We start from the raw sequence: 22,183 nt of genomic DNA on the forward strand, positions 1-22,183 counted from the left end.
ATCTATTCTATAGAATAGATTTATAAAATCATATTTTGTCCTATTTATGCGACAAATACTCCATATAAAAATGGACTCCTATCATTTTCTTGCCCTGTTTTTCACCGAGGTAAACTTACATGTACATGTATATATGAAATTTTTACGATATTTGTTTATTCTTTAGGGAGTGGCAGTGTATTGGGTGACTCCTAATGTACAGTAAAGTGGAAAAATCGCAAATATACTATTCTTACGTATGACTATCTTTTAAAACAGCCTTTAAAATGTGTCCACTGTAGTGGACACGATGCATTAAAGGGTTAATTTTGGGTTTTAAAAAAAAAAAACCTTTATAATATAGAAACTGAAATACAAACTCATTTCATCATCTTTTTCTTTCTTTCTTTTCATCACAGCAGCGCTGTGCTCAAACCTCAGCCTGTCCAGGGAGCTCCTTCCAACATAATTACAGAAACACGTAGATCTGAATGGGAACACATTCTTCTGTGTACATTAGAGAGGATGTGGAGCCCCCGGAGTGTTTTCCTCTGCTGAAATTACAGCCGCTTATTTTCACCATTTCAAGTCTGCTGGAGGAGGGAAAAAAATGGTGGGAGGGAAGGAATTGGGCACGAGAGAGAAGAAAGACAGAGGGATGATCTGTGAGCGCTGGGCGGAGGTAAGCCGCGAGAGTATCCATCTTTGTCGGGGGGGAGCGAGGGAGCAGAGGGAGAGGGGGCTAACGGAGCACGTAACCACATCCTCCATCTTAGGGTTATTTTGGGTCTACAAATGTACAGAGGTGTGGAAGCAAATGTGGGGCAGTGAGGGTGTGTCAGGTCCGCTTGTTTGAACATCGCCGAGCGAGCAGAACTGCTGCAGTCTGCTTGTGGAAAATACACTTATTAAATTACTTTTTGCACATATCTGTGTGTGTATGTGTGTGTGTGAATGTACCTCCGCCACTTTGAGGAACTCCGATAGCTTCGTCATCCTGTAAAGAAATTTCTTATAGATGTCGAGAGCATCTTTACACTGATTCTTCTTCATGTCGAAGTATTTCTCTGGGAAAACAAAGGAAAAAGAAACTTTAGAGGCAAATAAAAGGAGAGGGAGTGTTAAATGGGGGAGGAAAAGAAGAGAGAAAGGACACAGGAGCCATCAGAAAGTGATCAGGTGAAGACAGACGCATTTCGCAGCGACATGACAGCTTGTCAGGACCTTCTGCGTCGGCATGACAGGCAGGCTGCTCGAGTGCTGCTGCTTCCACGTCTTCCGGATATGAAGATTTGCATGAGTGGACGTGATCTTTTGTCCGTTTGTAACGCGCCGCTGCAGTTTGTTCCTAACGCTGCCTTTTGTGTCGGCTTACAGAGATTCCTCCAGATTATGAAACGCAGATGATGAAATCCCTCAGCTGTTTAAATATTGACATGAATAAACATTATTTTTTGGCCCCATGCGCATGAACGAGGTGTTTTTTCTGCGTGTTTGCTTGCAAACACGGTTTCTGCCCCCTGACAAACGGATATTCTTGGAAACTGGTCAGAGTGGAGATATTTGGTTATGAGACGAGTCTCGCTGCAGTTGTTTTGGCTTTCATTTGTCTTCCTGGTTTGCACCAATTGGTGGAGACGACGGCTTTTAGATGGGAACTGACAGGAAAATAGCTGCTGCAGAATAAAGACTCCAGTTTCTTTGCTGTTTATTTGCACAGTAGGAGGAAAACAGAATTTAAGTGGAAATTTTGGAGGGTTTTTTTTTATTTTTTTTTTACTTTTTTCTGCTAGAAAAGTACAATCACATATGAGAGAAAACATATTTGGACTGTCAAACCAGGAAATCTGGATTTAATTAAACAAGCAACCTGTGTTCTGTGCAGCTGGTCGCCAACTGGGCTGTTCTGGTTTCATTTGGTGTCATTTCTATTTATTTCTCATCTGGACATTTTTCAGTCTCAACATCTGGCTCGCTGTCTTCATCAACATCCAACTAACCATCAGAGCATTATCATTAATTCAGTTTTCATCTACAAGTCAGACAACGTACCAGAAAAGGACTGCTCCCAGTCATTTTCTGGGAGCCGGACTGGAGGATTTGAAGCTGCGTTACCTTTCTAGTATGTAACGTATTTTTTGGGCCAAAAGGCGCATTATAAGCTGTATCATGGTCAGTAGAAATACTAATGCCAGTTGGCGTGGATTATTTATTCACTTGATAGGCAAGTTAAATCACCAGGCATCACCATAGCAACAAGTTAATCAACTGGCTCATATCCGCTGCCTTTTGACTGGTGAATAAAAGGAACGCGCTGTAGCTTGACAACGGTTGTTTAGCATAAAAACTACATCGAGACCAGCATGAAATAGTTGCGATACTTCAGCATATGTAGCAAGTTTTGTAAAAAAAAAAAATTAAAATAAACGTTTGATGTAAAACATTAACCGTTTGGGACCATGGTGGTATAAGCAGATTAAACAACTGGGATCCGTGCATTAAAACTGTGCAGTAACGCCGCTACAAGGCGTGGCGTTCTAGACTCCGTGTCGTGCATTAAAACCTACAGGTAAGGCACGGGTTGTTCAGTGCGATTACTCCATGGTCCCACACAGTGAACCGGTACTGGTATGTTGAAGCCGACGCACAGTACGTATTACTCTGTGAAGCTCCTGACAGCCGTAACGCCCCGAAGCGGCACGCCTTCGTAACTTACCAAAGTTGTACAAAAACCTCCCGACAGCTTTTTGGGTGCCATGTCCCACATAAAATTGGTTTGAGGTCAATAAGACCAACAAAAATGAATTAATACATAAGGCACTGTTGACTTTGAGAGAATTTAAGGATTTTTCGGGTCACCTTGTGGTCTGAAAATACGGTACATTCATTATCCTAACTGCTTAATCCAATGAAGGGTTGCGGGGAAGCTGGAGCCTATCCCAGCAGTCTTTGGGCGAAAGGCAGGGTACACCGTGGACAGGTCGCCAGTCCATCGCAGGGCCATACAGAGAAACAACCACTCATATTCACCCCTATAACCAATTAACCTAACATGCATGTTAAAATAATTTTTTACACGAGGGTTTGAGTTTTGCTTTGGCATGCAGGGCTCTAAATGCCACCAAATGCAGGTTCATTTTCATTTTACTGCATTCATATGACAACTTGTTGACAAGCTTAGCAGGTGACGAATGAGGCAAAGTATATTGGTTACTTCCTAGCAGTGCTGTCAGTACAATTCCCATGAACACTGTTCCCAGCCGTGGCGTTAATTCATTGGCTGCTTGAATACTTTTGCATGTGTGTTATTGCTTACAAGCTACCAACGTATGTAGGGAACGAGGTGTTAAAGTCATACAAAGTAAACGACGTTTAAAAAACCAGTGAGGTGGAGTGGTGTAGATAAAGTTGGTCACGAGAAAGAAAAAGGTAAAGTAGAAAAATGGAGGTGAAAACTAGAAGAAGACGTTTTAATACAAAGTGGTTATGGAGATAATGGTTGCTGGTGTTTGACCATGAAAAACCTTTCTGTATAATGAGAACTGCTGCATCAACAAGGTGGAGGCTGGAGGACAATGAAACATCCCAAAGTCACCTGGACAGCCTTAAAACAACCCGTTCTTACTTTAATACAACTCTGATTTTTATTCAAACATTTAGAAATAAAAAAATCAGAATTCTTCTTTAAAGGTGGAGTAAGTAAGAGTTTGAATATTTTCAAAATAAATTAACTAAAAAATAACTACAATCATAATTAGATCATTTTTTAAACATGTTGGTTCCAGTCTGTCCATATTTAATTTGTTATTAAATTACAAGTTTAATTAAAAACCAGTAAAAAAAAAAAAAAAAAAAGTGCTTTTTGTCATTTGTCATTAAACTTGTAATTTAATAACACATCAAATATGGACAGACTGTAACCTACATGTTTAAATAACTAATTATGATTGTAGTTATTTCATTAGTTAATTTATTTTGAAAATATTGAAAATCTTTCATACTCCACCTTTAAGTCATGTTAAAATATCGACAGATTTTATTTGAGGACAAATTTTTTTTTTTTTTTTTTTTTTTTAAATCGATCATTTGTTGCTAGTTATTAGGAAAAAAAAAAGTTACTTTGCTGCCGTTTGTCCTGGTCAGAACAAAAACACACGTTACATTGCAATAATCAAAAGTCAGAGAGAGAGAGAGAAAGACAGAGAAGAGAAAGAGAGAAAGAGGGATAGAAAAAGAGAGAAAGAGAGAGAGAGACTAAGGAAGAGACAGAGGAAGCGAGAGACAGACATAAAGAGAGACAGCGAGAGAGAGACAGAGAAAGACAGAAAGAGAGAAATAGAGAGAGAGAGAGAGACACAGAGATAGAGACACAGAGGGAGAGAGACAAAGGAAGAGGGAGAAAGATAGAGAGACAGCAAGAGAGGCAGAGACAGAGAGACAGAAAGAGACAGAAAGATGGAGAGACAGAGAGAAAAATAGAGGAAGAGAGAGAAATAAAGAGAGAGACAGAGGAAGCGACAGAGAATGAGAGAGAGACCGGGAGAGAGAAACAGAGAAAGAAAGAAAGAAAAGAGAAAGTAAATGAATGAATGAATGAATGAATGTCCAGTTGAACAATTACAATCTGTCTTCTTGTCCCTGAAGTCTTTGGCGAGGGAGAAATGTGATTGGCAGGTAACTTCAGGAATCTACCAATCTCAATGCTAGCAATGAGAACAGGAGACGGTTTTCTGCAACACGTCATGCTGCCAAATGAGAGGCGTGTGGTGTCGTACCCAGCAGGTTGATGACTCCTTCGTTGTAAGCAGCAAAGAGCCTTATGGAGTCTTTGAAGAGGAGCATGAAGGCTGAGTTGATGACGCCGTTGGTCAGCTCGTTGGGGTTGGCCTGCAGAGAGCGGGAGGAGAGCGGAGAGTCAGAAATCAAAGACGACGTCTCCATCATGTCTTTTCAAACCTGCTTTTACTAAGAAACTGGGAATCATGAGCTAGCATGAAGCGAACATCGCCAACACATTCACCGACTAATCCAATATCAGACTTTCATCACTTATCTGTAATCCTCCTTTAAAGCTTGCTGTCATCCACCCATTTCCTCAAATCCCCACCCAGCCCCGCTCTGTGATGTGCCTTCTATACCCCATCAATTAGAGGTCTCAAACTTGGCAAACGTTTTCTTTTCATTTACATTTTGATTAGAAAGCGAGCCAACCAAATCGCTGGCAAGTGTGCGAGAAGACGTACGTAAAAACAAACACTCTTCCTACCTGGAAATCCAGCAGAGCGTCCAACTGGTTCTGGATGATGGGCAGCGTCTTGATCAACTTTTCTGTGTTCATGGTGCGCATCACACCGTCGATGCTGACGGAAGGGGAATATGAACAAATAATTATTTAAAATGATGCTTTTCAGAGGGAAATGATGATGAAAATCAAAGAAACACTGAAGAGACCAGGGCCGGATTAAAAGTGCACAGGGCCCTGGGCCCAGAGTGTCCCATTGGCCCCCTTCCCCAGCGCAACATTGTGAAAATTGTGAATGATACACTGTGAAACAACATTTCTAACATCTCTAAACCAGTGGTAACAATAGCAAAACACACTGTGGTGTAACTATCTGGCTTTTATGTACATTTTGTTTCATGTCTAAACTGCTGGTGTATGGCCTATGTGGGCCCCACTCGTCTCCGAATGGGCTCCAAGTGGGCGTGGGCCCGTGCTCGTAATGCCCATTGGATAATCCGGCCTTGGAAGAGACGCAAAACAATGTAAAATGTGACACGTGGTTGCATAGAAGAAGAATTTGCAACAATTAGTTCCTGAAGAAGCTGCTTTGTGTTATAAATAAAAAACAACCGTTTTCAGAGGATTAGTTTCACAAAAGCTCCTACCGGTTGCTTTAACTTGCCTAAAGAGGATCTGCCATTAACAGAGTTCAGAGGCAAAAGATGAACCCCGTCTGCTGGTTTATGACACGGTATGAGAAATATGAGAGGATTTGACATTTCCTGAGTGTGATCGGCCTTACCCCCTCTTCATCTTGGTGAAATCCACAGCTACCAGTCTATAGGACATGGCCTTTTCATTCAGGTAGCGACTGTACCGCCTGATGAAGGTCGACATGTCGTAACCTGAGTGAGTGAGAGAGAGGAGACATTCAGAAAGAAGGAAACTACACCGACTCTTTTACATAACTTTTCCACAGTATGTAGCTTTAGGTTTTATCACAGATTTTGGGTTATAAATATTTGACATGGTTTAAAGCCTTCTGATATTCTTTAAGCCAGGGAACCTCAACCCTTGAGGACCGATGTCCTGCAGGTTTTCCAAGCTCCCAGCTGCAACACACCTGCTTCAAATCAATGTGTGTTTAGCAGACGTTTGCAGAGCTTGTCTGAGTCTGGTGTGTTCCAGCAGGGACACCAGGAAAACCTGCAGGACGCCGGGCCTTGAGGACCAGGGTTGAGGATCCTTGCTGTAAGTTATGACGTGAAACTTCTTAACTTAACGGTGTTTTACCTTGCAGAGCTCCCTTGTCCAAGAAGTTGTTCAGGTTGAACAGAGTATTTCTGGAAGCCAGGTACTGGATGAAACGCTGACGCAAGACAAAGAAAGAAGAAAGGAAAAAACAATTAAATGTTTGTGCTTCGTTTGGGCCACTAGATGTCCTTCCATTGAATATAGTGGACCTTTAACTCTTGGAGATTTAGGTTTTATTTGTATCATGAAATTCCTTTACAGGAAGAACGTGCTGGAAATGTTGGCAACTGGTATGTGTTTAAGATAATTCATTAATTCCTTCATTTTCCAAACTGCTTTATCCAATTCAGGGTTGCGGGGAAGCTGGAGCCTATCCCAGCTGTCTTAGGGCGAAAGGCAGGGTACACCATGGACAGCTAGCCAGTCCATCGCAAGGCCACGATGTGTTTACGACACGTTAAAGATGACAGGAGAAAAGAAAAAAAAAAAAGGAAAAAAAAGCTGAGGACTCATAAAAGTTGCCAGGAATGGAAACATTGTGTTAACCCTTTGCAGGTCACTCAATGAAATACCTTGAAATTAGAAATTTTAACCTAAAATTGTCCTTCTGGTATGAACCAAGACTTCCATTCCGTTGTAACATGAACAAAACAAAACAAAAAAAAAAAAGTTTCATACTGAATATAAAAGAAAACGAAGTGCTCAAAAATGGTCACTTGCCCCATAAAGGGTTAATGTGTTGCAATGAGTTATGGCCATGTTTAAGTGTGAAGCGAAAAGTTGATGAAAACACAGACAACAGGAAGATAATAGATGACTCTGTGACAAATATCAACATGAACACTGAGTTTAAAGCAACAATGGCAGCACGCTGGTATTTAAGATGTTGACAGTGTTTACGATCTACATTTCGTTTGATGGCTTCCAGCACATGCTGATGGATTTAAAGGCATTCAGTTGTTAAAGCCATGTAACAAGCTGAAAACTTGACAAACACCAGCAACAGAATACAATGAGATGACAAGTGATAGGTGAAAATTAGGGATGTTTGATGTTGACTTTTTTTTTTTTTTTTAACCAATATCCAATGAACTGATACTTTCCAACTCTTAGTTTCCAATACCGATATCAACCAACACTGATATTTTAATATCAATTAATATGTTAATCGTGCCAAACAAACAAAAGTATCTGGGAAAAAAATGGACTGCATGCTCATGTGTGGAGGCTTCTGTACAGTGAATGTAAATTATATGCTCCGAACATAAAGCAATCGCAGTTATCTTGCACGCATTATGTCACAAACTTAACAGGGTGATGGTATCAAAACCACCTCACCAAACTGGATATCATCAAAGTGGAGGAGAGTCCTAAAAATAAAAACTCCTTTAAATAAGAAAAGCTGGATTGGGCTTCTTAAATTTGGGCGTAACTATTACCGCTTAAGGACAATTTTTCCTTCAGTTTTACACTGATTAATGCGTAAAAACGTACATCCTTTGTGCTGGCAAAATGATAACTTGTTGCCTTCTGTTACGGCCCTCGCCTGCTGGTCTGTGGGCTAACATGCAAATTAGGATGTTTCCAATGCACTTAGACGATTGGCCGCCGTCCCTGATCTTCGCCTTGACCATCGCGCCTCCGGATTGGTGGAAAAACTTCCTATTGGCTATATTCTGTCATTTAGGGACAATAAGCAGCATGACTGGGGCCAGCTGTGTCTGATGGTGGCAGTTTGCTACCAGACCTTGCTTGTGGAGTCACTGGAAAAGGACCGACTAGAATTACAGAACCTTTTGCTATCTGCCTGTTGGATTACAGATTTGTTCGTCTTTATAGGGCTTTTGCTGTAGACTTACAGGTTTAGTTTAATTTTCTTTTACGTTTGGTCCTTAAGTTGGATTTATCTGGTGTATATCGCATTTTTGGTTGGATATTTCTCATTTATTTTATTATCATTTTATTATAATTATTAAGTTATTTCCTTGTAAATAAATTCTTTGTTGGATTTTTACTTTAGTTGACATTTTTAATTTGTGTTGCCACCCTTTTTCCCATGGGGTTCGTAACCCCTTCCTGCAGGGGTTAAATGTCAGCTGCAGAACTACAACCTCACAACTTTAGCTCCTGCTCAATGACACCACTGTGAGGATAATCTAACTCTGCATAAGCCCCCCTACTGCTGTAGATGGTGTAGCTTCAACTACTTACATCATCCAGCCAACAGATCCATGTTTAACCATTTATTGTTGCCCTGCTGGGTTTGTTTTCAGTCGGTTCGTAACAATGCCTGTGAGGGTTAGGGAAGGGGAAGCAGAGAGGGGAAAAAAACTAACTAACTTTTGGAAAGATGGCTGTTAGCAGCATATTAATGTTAAAATGTTATTTTAAAAGTGTAATAGGTGTTATAAAAGCATGAATGAGATCGAATCTTGGGCTTAAACATGTCCTGTAAAGATTGTTGATCATATCCGGACATGTTTTCCACCGCTGCGTAACAGTCACCCAATCCCTCCGTCCTTTCCCTGCCAGATTTTAAAACACTAGCTAGTTGTTCGTTTGGATGGATCTGATATTACTGAGCAGGTGTTGGGGGGCTTTTTATCCCCCCATTTTCCAGAGAAGGTTTACTCAGGATGTCTGCTTTTTGTCTTGCACCACCTCACTGCATATGTGCACATCTTCCTACCATCACTCTGCTTCATCAGCCTGCACATCCAGCAGCTTTTTCCCCTCCTCATTTGAGGGCTTTATTCACTTTTTTCAGAGGACCTAAAATCTAAGATGTAAAAGCATCTGAATTTTATGCCTGCAGGTGGAGAAACTGGTTGTTGATGTGGATTTCCAAGATAAAAACAGCTCTGTGTGGAGGAGAGGAGGCTCCACATCGACTTCAGAATTGATCATTAACTGCAGACTGGAGTCTGAAAAGATTACCATGGCACTGACAAACTAAGCCAAGTGCAGCAGCACAGAACAACACAATATTAAAAGGACTTTATAGACCTTGTGCTTTGCAAATGCAGAGAGAACTCTAGTTTCCACAGAATGTGCACTTAGAAAGCACATCTATGCAGGTGTCAGAGACTGCAAACTCAACCTTGAGATATGAAAAAGAAGCTGAAATGTTCAATCTGGTAAACTTAGCCATCCCTATATAAACATTATTCCCACATTTTGGTCACATCTACTGAAGAATTTATTTTACAAAGACGTGTGTTAGCTTTTAAAATAGCTTTACTTTCATAGTTACTGAAGATTTTATGTTTTTAAATTGCCGTACTCTCCGAACTGCGGCCACTTCTATCATCATGCCGTGTTGTAAATTACATTTATTGTTGTTGAATACCAACAAGAAATGAGAAAGGTTATTTAAATCTTAAAGACTAATGTTTAGCTGCCCAGATTTTTCACATTTTTGATGTCTTTACTGTAGTTTAATACAAATATATCTCTGTTTCCATTGTGTTCACGGTAAATATTTAACATTGCACACTGTAGTCCAACTATAGCAGCTCTAATAATGTTTTTAAGTCATAGCAGTAGCAAAGCCACAGACCCATTTTGAACTTTGGACTAAAAAGATTTGAGAGTTAACTCGAAGTGAGCCTGTAAATAGCAGACGTGAACTTGCGGTTTGTCTCTAGAGAACAGATCTGCTTCCTCGTCTTCCTTATAATCGCTGGCTAACAGGCAACACTGCAGAGTTTTGGCTTTCATCCATAGTTCTGGGAACTTCGGCCGCTGGCTTCCAAAAAACCATCTTAACCTTAAGGCCGTCTCTGTCCAACTGACTTAAAATGATCTGAGATTTGCCAATTCCCAGTATGGCAGAAAACCAGGCTTCACTGGCCGGCTAGAGTCATAGTGTGTGTGTGTGTGTGTGTGTGTGTGTGTGTGTGTGTGTGTGTGTGTGTGTGTATGTGTGTGAAAAGCACACAAATGTGCTTGCGGGCATGTGTGTTGGATTGAGCTGAACTACTGCTTCCAAGGCCTCTGGGACTGTTTAAAAAGGCAGAAAGAATGCAGTTTTGTTCTTGTTCCTTTTGTGTGTGCATGTGAACACTCTATAGGAAGAAAACACAGCTTTCACATGCAGATAAAAACCCAGTTAACACAAACACACACACTGGTAACTGATGGTTTAATAATGAAGCTAATGCGGGAGTTGGGCAAAAGGATGGACTGATGCAAAGTTTGTTTTCTACCTTATTTTTACAGCTCAATATCGCTTATTACCGTGTAATAACACTAATTTATATCTATATATTTATAACAAATTTATATCAAAACCAAGTTTACAGAAAGACTTGTCAAAATCACTTAAATATTGGAATGTAGTAGAGAAACACCGGAGTTATTGCTTCCTCTGCAGTTTCTGTTTCACATTTATAATATATGAGATAAATAAGATAAATGGAAAGAGTCAAACTAGCTTCCTGTTATGTATAAATAAAGTTAAAAAGTTTGCTTTTAGCATGTTTTTTTTTTTTTTGACAATTTAAAAGACGATTTGATGCACGTTAGGGAGAAACGCAAAAACTTGAAACGGTTCAAAGATTAAACTCAATGAGCAGCTCGGGAACACTTCAGAAAACCATTTCCAGTTAACACAGCTTGGCGGTACATCTACCACCAGTGCAAGTTGAAACTCTACCATGCAAAGTGAAAGCCATATATCAACAACACCCAGAAACAGCGCCAGCTTCCCGGGCCTGAACTCAGCTGAGATGGACTGACATCAAGTGGAAAAGCGTGTTTTGGTCTGACGAGTCTACATTTTAAATTCTTTTAATAAAATCATAGACTTCATGCCCTCCAGGACAAAGAGAAAAAGGACTATTATCAGCACAAAGTTCAAAAGCCCGCATGTGTGATGGTATGAAGGTGTGTTTGTGCCTGTGGCACAAGTAATTTGCACATCTGTAAAGGCACCATTACTGCTGAAAACTACATGCAGGTTTTGGAGCAACGTGGCACCATCCAAGCTTATTTCAGCAGGACAATGCCAAGACACATCCTGCACGTGTTACAAAGCCTGACTGAAATGCCTGTCCTTAAAAACAAAGTGAGCCGGATGGCATTCTGGTTCAAGATGTTTATATGTGCGGTGGTTCTGAGCAGTCAAAACAAATCTCGAGAAGCATCTGACTTATGCGTGACCAAAAACAGCACCATTAAAAAAAAACCTTCAGTAAGCTTCAGAGTTGACACATTAATATGACTGACTCAATATGAGGTGCTTATATTTTAAAATACATTATTTTATTTTCAAATCATCCGGTTTTTGTTGAACATGGCAACATTCGCACACTTTGTGCTAACTGTTTACATGGGAGCTAATAAGGCTGCGAAAATCTGTGCTTCTCATATTATTGGCAATAAACAGATCAATATTAGGGCATCTATTTCTTCTGTTTATTAATAAATGTCTGATCTGATGGACACCAGATTTCTCTCTGATGTAATTAGCAAATGTTTGGATGATCAAACAGCTCACAGCGACGGCCAACGTGGCGATCATCACCTGTTAAATTCTTGCATGTTTGGGAAGCATGTTGCCATGGTGATTTTTTTTTTTTTTTTAAAAGCTCAAATCACGACTAAACAGCACATGAAGTCATTTACATCATTATGTGCTTCCTGGTTAAGTGCCTGTCAAATTGTTGCTTTCTTGAACTTGACAAACAGCTTCATCCTGCAAAGCCGAATGCGAGTCAGTGCAACACCTGCTAATGTACTTAGAATATTAAAAGTCTCGCAGGCTTGCATAATGAGCTTTTGAAAGCATCAAAATTTAATCTGAGTTAAGACAGAAGAGCTTAGTGAGGGTGGTCGCAGAAGATGGGGGGGGGGGGGGAGGCAGAGGACTCAAACTCAGCTCTTCTTCTCTGCTTCTTGTGTGCAGACAGTTCTCTACCTCATCAAAACTCCATCTAACAAGTCCCTGCTTTTCTCCCTCAGAAGCACACAAAAGGCGGAGGCAGAGAGAACCCACACAAAATGCGTGGATGTAGTTAAAAAGGAGGAAATCTATAAGGGGGCAGACACAGAGAGACGAAGGATTCCCGCTGAGCCCCAGATTATTCACCAAAGAAGAAGTCGACGCGTTTGTGAGAAGAGTCAGATTTTGAGAAAAGGTCTCGGAATAGAGAGGAGAGACTTCAGGAGACAAAAACAAAAAACAAAAAACAAAAACAAAAAAACTAGTTGAACAGAGACTTGGGGGGGGGGGGGGGGGGGGGGGGGGTTGGGGGGGAGAAGGAGAATCAGGTCAGCAGAGCTTGTAAAATAATTCATGTTAGCATACTGGGGAACAACCTCATGCATTATTGATTATTAAGATCTTGGCTACTCCCCGTGCCTCGACAAAACTCAACTATGAAACCAAGCAGAGCTACCAGCAGCCAGCTTTGACCCATCCTGACTCTCTTCCCTCCGTACAACTGCACAAGTTGGTGGTTTCCATAGTAACCGTAACACCACTGCTTCTGTACTCAGGTTAAGTAGAGATGAGCCGAGGCGAGATCTCAGTAGGCTCAAACAACTGTGAACCTCCTCATCTTTTCATGCAGAACTCAGTGTCCAAAAAAAACACACTACACTAAGGGCACGTTCACATCGTACTTTGTGATTTGAATCCGAGTCCGTTTGCTCTGAAAGTCCACTTTGTTTGGGGAAATGTGAACACACCAAACAATTTCTGATTCGGACCAAAGTTGTGGAATCGGCCCACCTACAAACGCAGGTCTCAGCGGGTTTCAAGTAGACAAAATACAGGAAACGCACTACAAAATAAAAGTCACTTCCTGCATTTGACGTAGCATTGCATTGTGGGTACATACATAGCGATGGCATTAAGAGTCCTCTGCCTCGTCTGTTGTTCATACTGCGGTCATCGCTGCAGTGTTGTTCTGCAGTATACTTGCATTAGACAACATTAAAAAACCCAAACTCGCGACAGTTTTCTTCTTCACTGGTTTTGTCCTCTTTTGCTAAATACTAGTACAGCGCCACCTTCGGTTGGAATAGGAATATATTATTGGAAAGGTTTGGCGCGTTTGACCAAAGTGCAGCGTGAACGCAATCTCAGTCTGATTGGAGACAACCCCTTACAACTGAGCCGATTCCCCAATCGGGCCAAGTCTAGCGGACTGTTCGGGTGTGAATGCACCCTAAAAATCAAGCTGAGATGATCCCAACAGATTCCACCATCACTGGAAACCAGTCATTTACTATGTAAGCCTGAAGCTGAATCGCAGTAAGGGTTTAAGTAGAAGTTTACGGTTTGAGCTTGGACTGGGTTTAGTTTCCTGAAAACGTTTTGCCTTCATCCAGAAACCGCAGTTGTTTGGGTTTACACCTGTCAAGAGTTGCGTCCACTTTACATAGTTTCACTTGTAGCTAATGGCGTTTTGACAATGGCCCCGTTTGTTCTGCTCCCACGCACAGCACAGTTGGTTTGGAATAGTGTGAGCGCTGATTTGCACTAAAAACAAAAAGAAAGTAATGTGGTTTGCTTGTCGTTTAAAAGCAAACATACTATCTGGTGAACCAATGAGAGGAAGTTACGTAAGGATGCAACATGGTGGATAATTCGTTGCCAAGGCTTTGAATTCATTGTTTTTTGTTTTTTTTTTTACTGAGGTGACTAAGCCGGTTTTGGTCCAGATCAAATCAATGAGCCAGATTTTCTTTGTCTTGGTCTGTGGTTGTTTTGGAGAATATCGTCTCCCAGCAAGCAGCTAGTTGGTTTATTCCACTGAGTAAAGTCCAGTGTGAAAACAAACAAACCCAAATATACGGGCTTTTTAAAAAAAAAAATTTTTTTATTGCCCATCAAATCAACAAGACCCCCACCCACCCCGGCTTATTCTGGTGTGAATGCGGCCCAGTTTAACTAGTATCCATGACTGTGCTTGTGTATTTTCTTCATTTCTCTGTGTGACTTTAGTTTGTTTGTAATGGGAAACAGAAATGTGTCACTTCAGCGTTTGTCCATTTTCTTATCTTTAATCTTATGTTAAAAGTTCAGACAGGCATTGTGGTCAACTTTTCAGTGTTTTGAAGGTCCTTCACAGCCAGTCTTTGTCCATCACAGTCACACATTTTAGCCAGAATTAGATTACCTACAGTATTAAATGTTCAGACCCAAAACCCTGTTATTTGTTTTCTTTGTGAAGCAGCTTGGTCATGGATGTTAAAATGGGACATTTTACGAAGGAAAAGGATCACTTTTGTGTTTTTTTGGGTGGTAAAGACATCCAATATTTTTCCCATCCAACGATATGCTTCATGTTGCTCCTCTGATGTTGAAAAATAAAACTCTTGCTCTTTATTTTATTTTATTTTACATTTTACTATTCACAGCAAATGATTGACAGTGAGCCTAAGAGCTCTTTCCCATTTAAAATGATTTATGAATGCACCACCTACAGCTCTACCAATTCTAAACAAACTTGTTAACAGCTGCTAAAAACAGCTCATGTAGCGACAGTTCTTAACATTAGTCAACATAGAGGTCAACATGAATAAACATGTAGATTCGTGGTGGGAAAAGGAGCTAATGCACCATTATCTTGTGGCATTTTGACACAATTTCATCACAAATTTGTTGGGACCTACGGAAATTGTTTTAGCTTGTGAGGAAATTTTAAGAAATTCTATATTAATTTAAAACTAAGTGTTTTCAACAACTTAAAATGGGCATCTAGTGTTTAAAGGCTTACCTTGGATCACTAAACCTGTAAAAGGCAAACTGGGATTCTGACCCATTTTGATAGTAAGGGTGTAAGAAAATAAGAAAATATTGGCATACTGAAATACCGTAACATTTTGTGTGGTGATATTGATATTGATATTCAAAAGAGGTGTATTGATATACAAACATTAACAGTTGTGGTTTGTTTTTGTGTTGCACCTAAACTTTACTTGCTTTTTGTCCATCTGTACTTGAAGACCTTTTTGAAAATCGTTGCTGATTTGGCAGATTTGATTTTCTTTGTATTGTAAATAAAAAGCAAGTATTTATTTATTCTGTAGTGAAATGGCTTCAAAGGGTATGTTACAGCTTTGTTTCTTACCAATAAATTCTGGTACAGAAATAAAAGTCCATTTATGGTCTTGCTTAAAGTATAGCAGGATATCATATTGTTGCCCCTAGTCGATACCAATGCATTACCATTTGATAGTACACTGACAATTATCTACATTCTTGGAGATGTCATTGTCCTGCACAGTCTGGAGAGTGCTTAGAGAAGAGGCAGGATGCAACATTACGATGAGTTATCCTTCATTAGGGGGCGCCAAAGCGTGAATGTTCAGCTGTGATGCTTTTATAAGAAGAAAACAAATAAGTAATATGCAAAAGTAATAATGTGGAGATGATGATGGACAAATTTAGTTTGTTTTCTCTTGTCTCACTTCTTTTGTGAGATTTAAAAAGGTACAAAAGAAATCGGGTGAACATTGTAAGAAATATCATCAATAAGTGAACATACTGATTAGTTCTAAACCTCAGCGAGTTTCCAACATTTCTCAGGTTTCCCAGTTTCTTCCAATGGTCTTCTAACATTTCATTTTCGCACCTAAAGGTAAGGAAATTATTGGCCTGAATATGCCCACAGAAATCTGTTTCTACTCCATTTAGATGTCTTTGATCTCTGCTTTGCCCCCACCAGCCTACTTGGTAAACATTAATGTTCGATATGCAGCCAGCTGACGTCACATTACACGATATCTGAGAGCTTCAAACCGTTTCTGCCCAGCCCTCTTTGGACCTGCCAAGGTGTTCAGAGTCAAACAACCATCAGCAAAGGAATTATTGATCTTGGTAGTGAAATTTTCTCTCAGCTCTCAGAGAGTGGATACATACCCAGAACTTATTTGAGATTCACCGTGTTGCTTAAGAATATTTCAGCAGTAAAGAGGCACTCTGGGTCCTGTGAGGTCTCAGAATAACCCAATTAAAATGACATAATAGCTATTGTAGCACCTGTTTAGAAAGAATAAGGCAGGTCACGTAAGGCTACATGTCTTCAAACGGGGGTCATGGAGTCCGGAGAAGGATTTTTGGCCTCTGTGTTGTACTTTCACTGTCAAAACAATCACATGCGCCAAATCGTCAAAACTGACTGCAGCAGAGTTCGTCTGAAAGGTGGTGACTCACACGAGAAGTATGAGTCGTGATGAGGCTGCTCTGAATGAAAGCAGCTCTTATGCAAGCAGAGGAATACAGACACCCACAACTATTCTCGTTTACAAGGACACCGACATGCAGATAGATACAGATACATGCATGCGTAAAGCGCCTTTCAACTCGTCCAAATCCTGCCCGAGATTCTCCCTCCTTCCACTTCCTCCCTCGTATTTCCCCCTCCTGTTGCGTTACGCAATCAACCGCTCAGCCTCTGAATCCAATCAAAGTGTGAAGAAACACACTCAAAGACGTGTTTGGAGGGCAACCGAGAACGATAGGATTAATTATGTATGTCTACATTTAAACATGGAAGTAGACACCAGCTGCAGTGAAAGCTTTATGTGTGTGTGTGTGTGTGTGTGTGTGTGTGTGTGTGTGAGTGTGTGTGTGTGTGTGAGTGTGAGAGAGAGAGAGAGAGAGAGAGAGAGAGAGAGAGAGAGAGAGAGAGAGAGATAGATCCTGAGCACACAAGGTGACAAGGCTAATAGTGTGTGGGCTTCCGCTCTCTAGGGAGCAGTTGTGTCTTGCTGGTAGATGAGTGTGTCTGTGAGGTCAATGATGCAGCCAAGCAACATGAGTCATCATTTGAAACCTTAATGCTCGCACAAACTTTTTTTTTTTTTTTGGTACAGTTTCTACCTGCAACACAAAGTTAATCATATACTTGTATTTCTTCAACTTGGAAATCCTGGAATTGTGTTTTATCCCAGTTACATGGTAGAAACCACTCCGCTTCCAGCATCAAACCAAGTGAAAGTTGAATTTCTGCCCAGATAATGTCAAATGGCAGGAAGTGGGAACTTCTCTAAAGCGTTAAAAATATGGATTTCTTTGAATTTATCAGGAAATGCAGAGTCAAATCTGTTGCATGGATACAGCTGAGGCCAAATACTATATAATTCTCACATTAAAAAGCATTTTATCACAAAAACACTGGAAATTCATTTGATGATCAGGCTCAACTCCTCAATTTCAAAGCATATTTGAAAAATATACAGGTATTGTAGGATATAAAAAACCTGTGCCATCTTTTAAATGAGATGGTTTAAAGTAAACTTTAACATTTGTCTTAAACTTGGATTTATTGATCATAAATTGATCTCTTTTGGCAATAACCTAAATGGCACAGTTGGAAACTAATACATAAAGCAAGTTTGATGTCAGCATGTAGAATTAAAACAAATGTTAAACAATTACGACCTTGAAAATGTGCCACAAGTATGTGGACCTGAAATCAGATCATTTATGTCATTTAAACTGCTTGAAACCAAAATCAAGGAATGGGAACAATCAGTTTTGTCCACATGCACACAAAAGAGGTGGTTCCGTCTTTATTCCTACTGCTTCTCCATAACTAGATCACAATTAACCAGAGATCAAATGTAGTTTATTTCAATACTTTAAGTGCAATTATACGGAGTGGGGGCACCGGCAGAGCTAATTACAGTTCTGCTAATTAAAGCTGGCACTTGAGGACAGACTAGCAGAGGGAGTAATATATCTCACAGGCAGTAGCTTTGGGAAAAATACTGCAGCAATTAGAAAATGGTGTTTAAAAAAAAAAGATAATGGGAAAGAAAATTTGGTAAAGAGGTATTATATAGAGTGTGTACCCTTCATGCAACATTTCCTTTTCTGTGGATCAACCTGGGCCTCACCACCAACTAACCTTACTGGCCTCTATAAGGTCCATCTTGTTTGTACCAGTTTGGACCCTTTTTTGTCTTTGGAACTGTCTTAATTCTTATAGTCATAGATCCAGCAAGATGTTGGAAACATTCTTAAGAGATTTTGCCCCATGTTGACATATCATCACACAGTTGCTGCAGAGTTGGGATGAAAATGGTCAACAATACTCTGACTGGCGTTTAAACCATACAACGTTGGTAGTGAGGGGCCAAAAGAGAACCAAGAAAACATCCCCACACCATTACACCACCAGTAGCTGCCTGAGCACAAACATTCAAGACAAACCCACGCTTTTGTGTGTCCACCCATCCTACCATGTGAATGTGGAGCTGAATTGGAGACTCATCAGACCAGCATCTCCATCTTATATTGTCCAGTTCTGGTGAGCCTGTGTTAACTGTAGCCTCGGTTTCCTGTTCTTAGCCGATAGGAGTGGCACCCACTGTGGTTTTGTGCTGCTGTAACTCATCTACTTCAAGGTTGGACATGTGCATTCAGATATGCTATTCAGCATAGCTTGGTTGGAGCCAATGGTTTTTAAGTTCCCACTGCCTTTTTACCATCTCCTACCAATCTGTCCAGTCTCCTCTAACATCAGCAAGGCATTTGGGTCCAGAAAACTGGATATTTTCTCTTCTTTAGACCATTCTCTGTAAACCCTAGAGATGGTTGTGTGTGAAAACACCAGTAGATAGCAGTTTCTGAATTACTCAGACTAGTAACCATGCCACGTTTAAAGTAATTTAAACCCCCTATTTTTCCTCGTTCTGATGCTCAGTTTGAATTTTTGAAAGTTGTTTTGACCACGTCTTCATGACTAAATGCACCATGTGATTGGCTTTTTAGATATTCCCGTTAAGTAATTGAGCAGGTGTGTCTAATAAAGCTGCTGATGAGTCATTTCCATTTGCCAATTTTCCAGACATTACAGTAACAAATGAGTGGTGACCAAACATAAAATAAATTCCACAGAGGAGGAAAAACATGGCGTGCATTAAAGATGACAGTTGTAAACCGTAAAATGATGGAGTGTGGTAATGAAGTGCACCTTCACCATGGCAGTCAGAGCTGCTGCTAGAAAGTGATACATTGTTCATCCATTCCTGATCATCATTCAAACTATGAAAGCTGAGCATTTTTATTCCACGGTCTCATGCACACCTCTTTAGCATATCCCAAAAATCCAAATTACAGCACACCCCGCAGTGTGGCTGCAGTCGATAAGGTGTGACTGGGCAATCCCAGTGCAGAGGATTAGTTTAAAAATTAAAATCTGATTGGTATTATGTCAGCAGGCACTCCAAATCAATAAGCCGAATCGGCGTTGAATGCAAAATGAAGTAAATAAAAGAAAAACGGTCTCGGATGCTCCGGTCTGGGAGAATCTGTTCGCTTTGCTGCTGTATGCTGCATGTTTTTGGATGGCTGAGCCTGCTGAGCCCAGTGGGATGACCACACACAGACACCCCCCCCCCCCCCCCCCCCCCCCCCCCCCCCCCCCCCACACACACTACTTTCATTTATTGATTATTGATCACACAGATGCAGCCAATTTACTCAAGTTGGAAAAACTTGTTTATTTGCCTGAGGGAGCAGAAGGGAGCGAGTGGTGAGTCTGTCAGCTCAGACGGGGTCACCCTGGAGCTTCTGCTTGTTAAATAGGATGTTCGGTTGATAAGAATGCTGTGCGAATCCCTTGCGGTGCACACACTGCGCTCTCTGCCTTGATAATAATCATTTACATCCACATGCCAGTGGCTGATATGAAGCACATGTTTGGCATCTCCTGTTCAGAGTAGTGGTGACCACTCATACAACATCCTCCCAGTCCGGGAGCTTTCCGGCAGAGCTTGAGTCAGCAGTTTCCCAAATCTCTTTTTTCCCTTTCCGCCTTCTCTTGGCTTGGTCGAAACACTTGCCTTTCGTAACGTAAAACGCACCATATCCTCGCTTTCATCTCTGCCTCTATCTGCATCCTCGCCCTCCTGAAGGTGCAGAGGGGAGAGCGTTTCTGTGACGTCATCGAAACAAATGGGCCGTTCTCTATCTGGGACAGCGGCGGCGACGGTCAGGTGGGTTAGTACGTGGCCACTTTGTACAGCTGTAAAGCACAAACATATTGCTACTCCCGCCCTACCCTCACACACACATAAAAACATGAAAGACGTGAAAGCAGCGTCCTGCTGCCATCAGCACTTTCACCGTCGTCCTCACCAGACCGTCCTCGTCTCCTCTCATGTCCTTAATAACTGTATGCCCTCTCCTTCCCTCCCTCTGCGACGATCTCTCACTCCTTCGCAACACTCCATCCAGGATGCACACAGATCGCAGCTTTCAATGCCGATTCCTCGTGCATTGAGGTGTAATCAATCACTCTGTAATTTCCTTGCTGACACTTACAACTTCCCTGCCCAGAGGAAGAAAGCATGATGGGGACTATTTTTCTGCACGTCCTTGAAAACACCGCTCCCAAAAAGATTGGCTTTCGCAGACCTGTGTTGGTCTGTGCTTTGTGGTCTGGGGAGATGTTTGGCTGTGACATTCCTCGAAGTCACAGCACACTGAGGAAGCACATAAAACCCGGGATGGGAGGCTGGAGGTGAAAAAAAAGGAAGTTTCTCCTGGATACCATCAAGAATGTCAGCTCGTGGTTAGAGGTAGTTAAAGTGATAAACACATATTGTTCCGTTTTCAACACCCCTAAGTTTGACAAAAATAAGATTTCCATGCTCAAGCACAACAAAAATGCTCTGACTAGCCACAATTCCTCATTTGTCTTCTGAATAACCCTGATTTTTAACCTGTAGTATTAGATGTGGGATTCAGACAGTGGAACATCACAGTTATAGGCTGGCTGGGAGACCTTTTCGCTCATGATATATTAATAAATTTTGGTCAAATAATGGAGGAAAACGGTGTTCCTCTACCAGACTTCTTTTCACTTCCTTCAGAAAAGACATTATATACTACATAAAGCAAAGTTGGTCAAATATTTAGAGATATCGTCGATTAAGAGGGTGCTATTTCAGACATTAGGGAGTGTTTCTACCAGTTCTGCTGATTGTTTTTTGGCCCCATGAGTCTGTATTTTCTGCATCGTAAGGCACCCTTGCAAGCCTTTAATTTTCGCAAAACTTGACGGTGCACCTTTGAACCCGATGCGTCTATGTGGGCACAGAGTTCTAAAATCTACTGTGAAAAACCAAGTGAAGCAAATGAATTCGGAGTTTGCTATCATTCCCAGATCATTTAACAAATGAGCTCCGACCGCTGGAAATTGGTGTAAACACGACGTTTAAAGTGAAGCTGCGAGCGTCATGAATGAGAGCCGGAAAACACACCCTCCCAAAGACTGGGAGGCAACATCGGGTGAGATGCGCCACTATATATAAATGGATTGTGGATGTTTGGGCTAATGCCTCGCCTGTAACTGTTCTCTGAGCTTTCGCAAAAGTCTGTATTGTTGCTGAACAGCCACCCAGCAACGAGATTGACTTTGACAATAACGAGAGAGAACCTGGTATGCTTGATAGCGAAATTGCTCAACTGTGCAATTCAGATTCAGAAGACGACAACATTTGTGACAACAGATTGATCGGAAAAAAATTGTGTGTATCTTTAAATACGTACCAAAGTTGAATAAAGTTCAACCAAACTCACGGTTTTTCGTTTTAGCATGCGCCCAATAACACATGTATGACTTAAGCACAAAAATTGACTGTGTAATTGGGCCTTTTGGCCCAAAATATACAATAATTTTACACATTGTTATTAGTCATGTGACAAGTTGCAAAAATAACAGACTAGAAATGAATATATTTCAAGTTGGAAATTGATCC

The 22,183-nt window shown here is 40.9% G+C and overlaps 1 protein-coding gene across 2 annotated transcripts in view; it reads right to left on the reverse strand.

Moving 5' to 3' along the window:
• Positions 1-22,183, reverse strand: part of LOC306769490 (phosphatidylinositol-binding clathrin assembly protein) — a 121,084-nt gene that overhangs the window by 56,209 nt on the left and 42,692 nt on the right. For both annotated transcript variants that reach the window (XM_079258107.1, XM_079258106.1), the window contains exons 3-7: positions 6,497-6,572; positions 6,006-6,108; positions 5,246-5,339; positions 4,755-4,866; positions 940-1,046 (exon numbers count right to left, since the gene is read on the reverse strand). In XM_079258107.1, the coding sequence (XP_079114233.1) occupies positions 940-1,046; positions 4,755-4,866; positions 5,246-5,339; positions 6,006-6,108; positions 6,497-6,572 (492 nt within the window). The remainder of the gene's footprint in view (positions 1-939; positions 1,047-4,754; positions 4,867-5,245; positions 5,340-6,005; positions 6,109-6,496; positions 6,573-22,183) is intronic.

The sequence above is a fragment of the Telmatherina bonti genome (genome assembly GCF_933228915.1).
Source record: "Telmatherina bonti genome assembly, chromosome: 18".
Lineage (NCBI taxonomy): Eukaryota > Metazoa > Chordata > Actinopteri > Atheriniformes > Telmatherinidae > Telmatherina > Telmatherina bonti.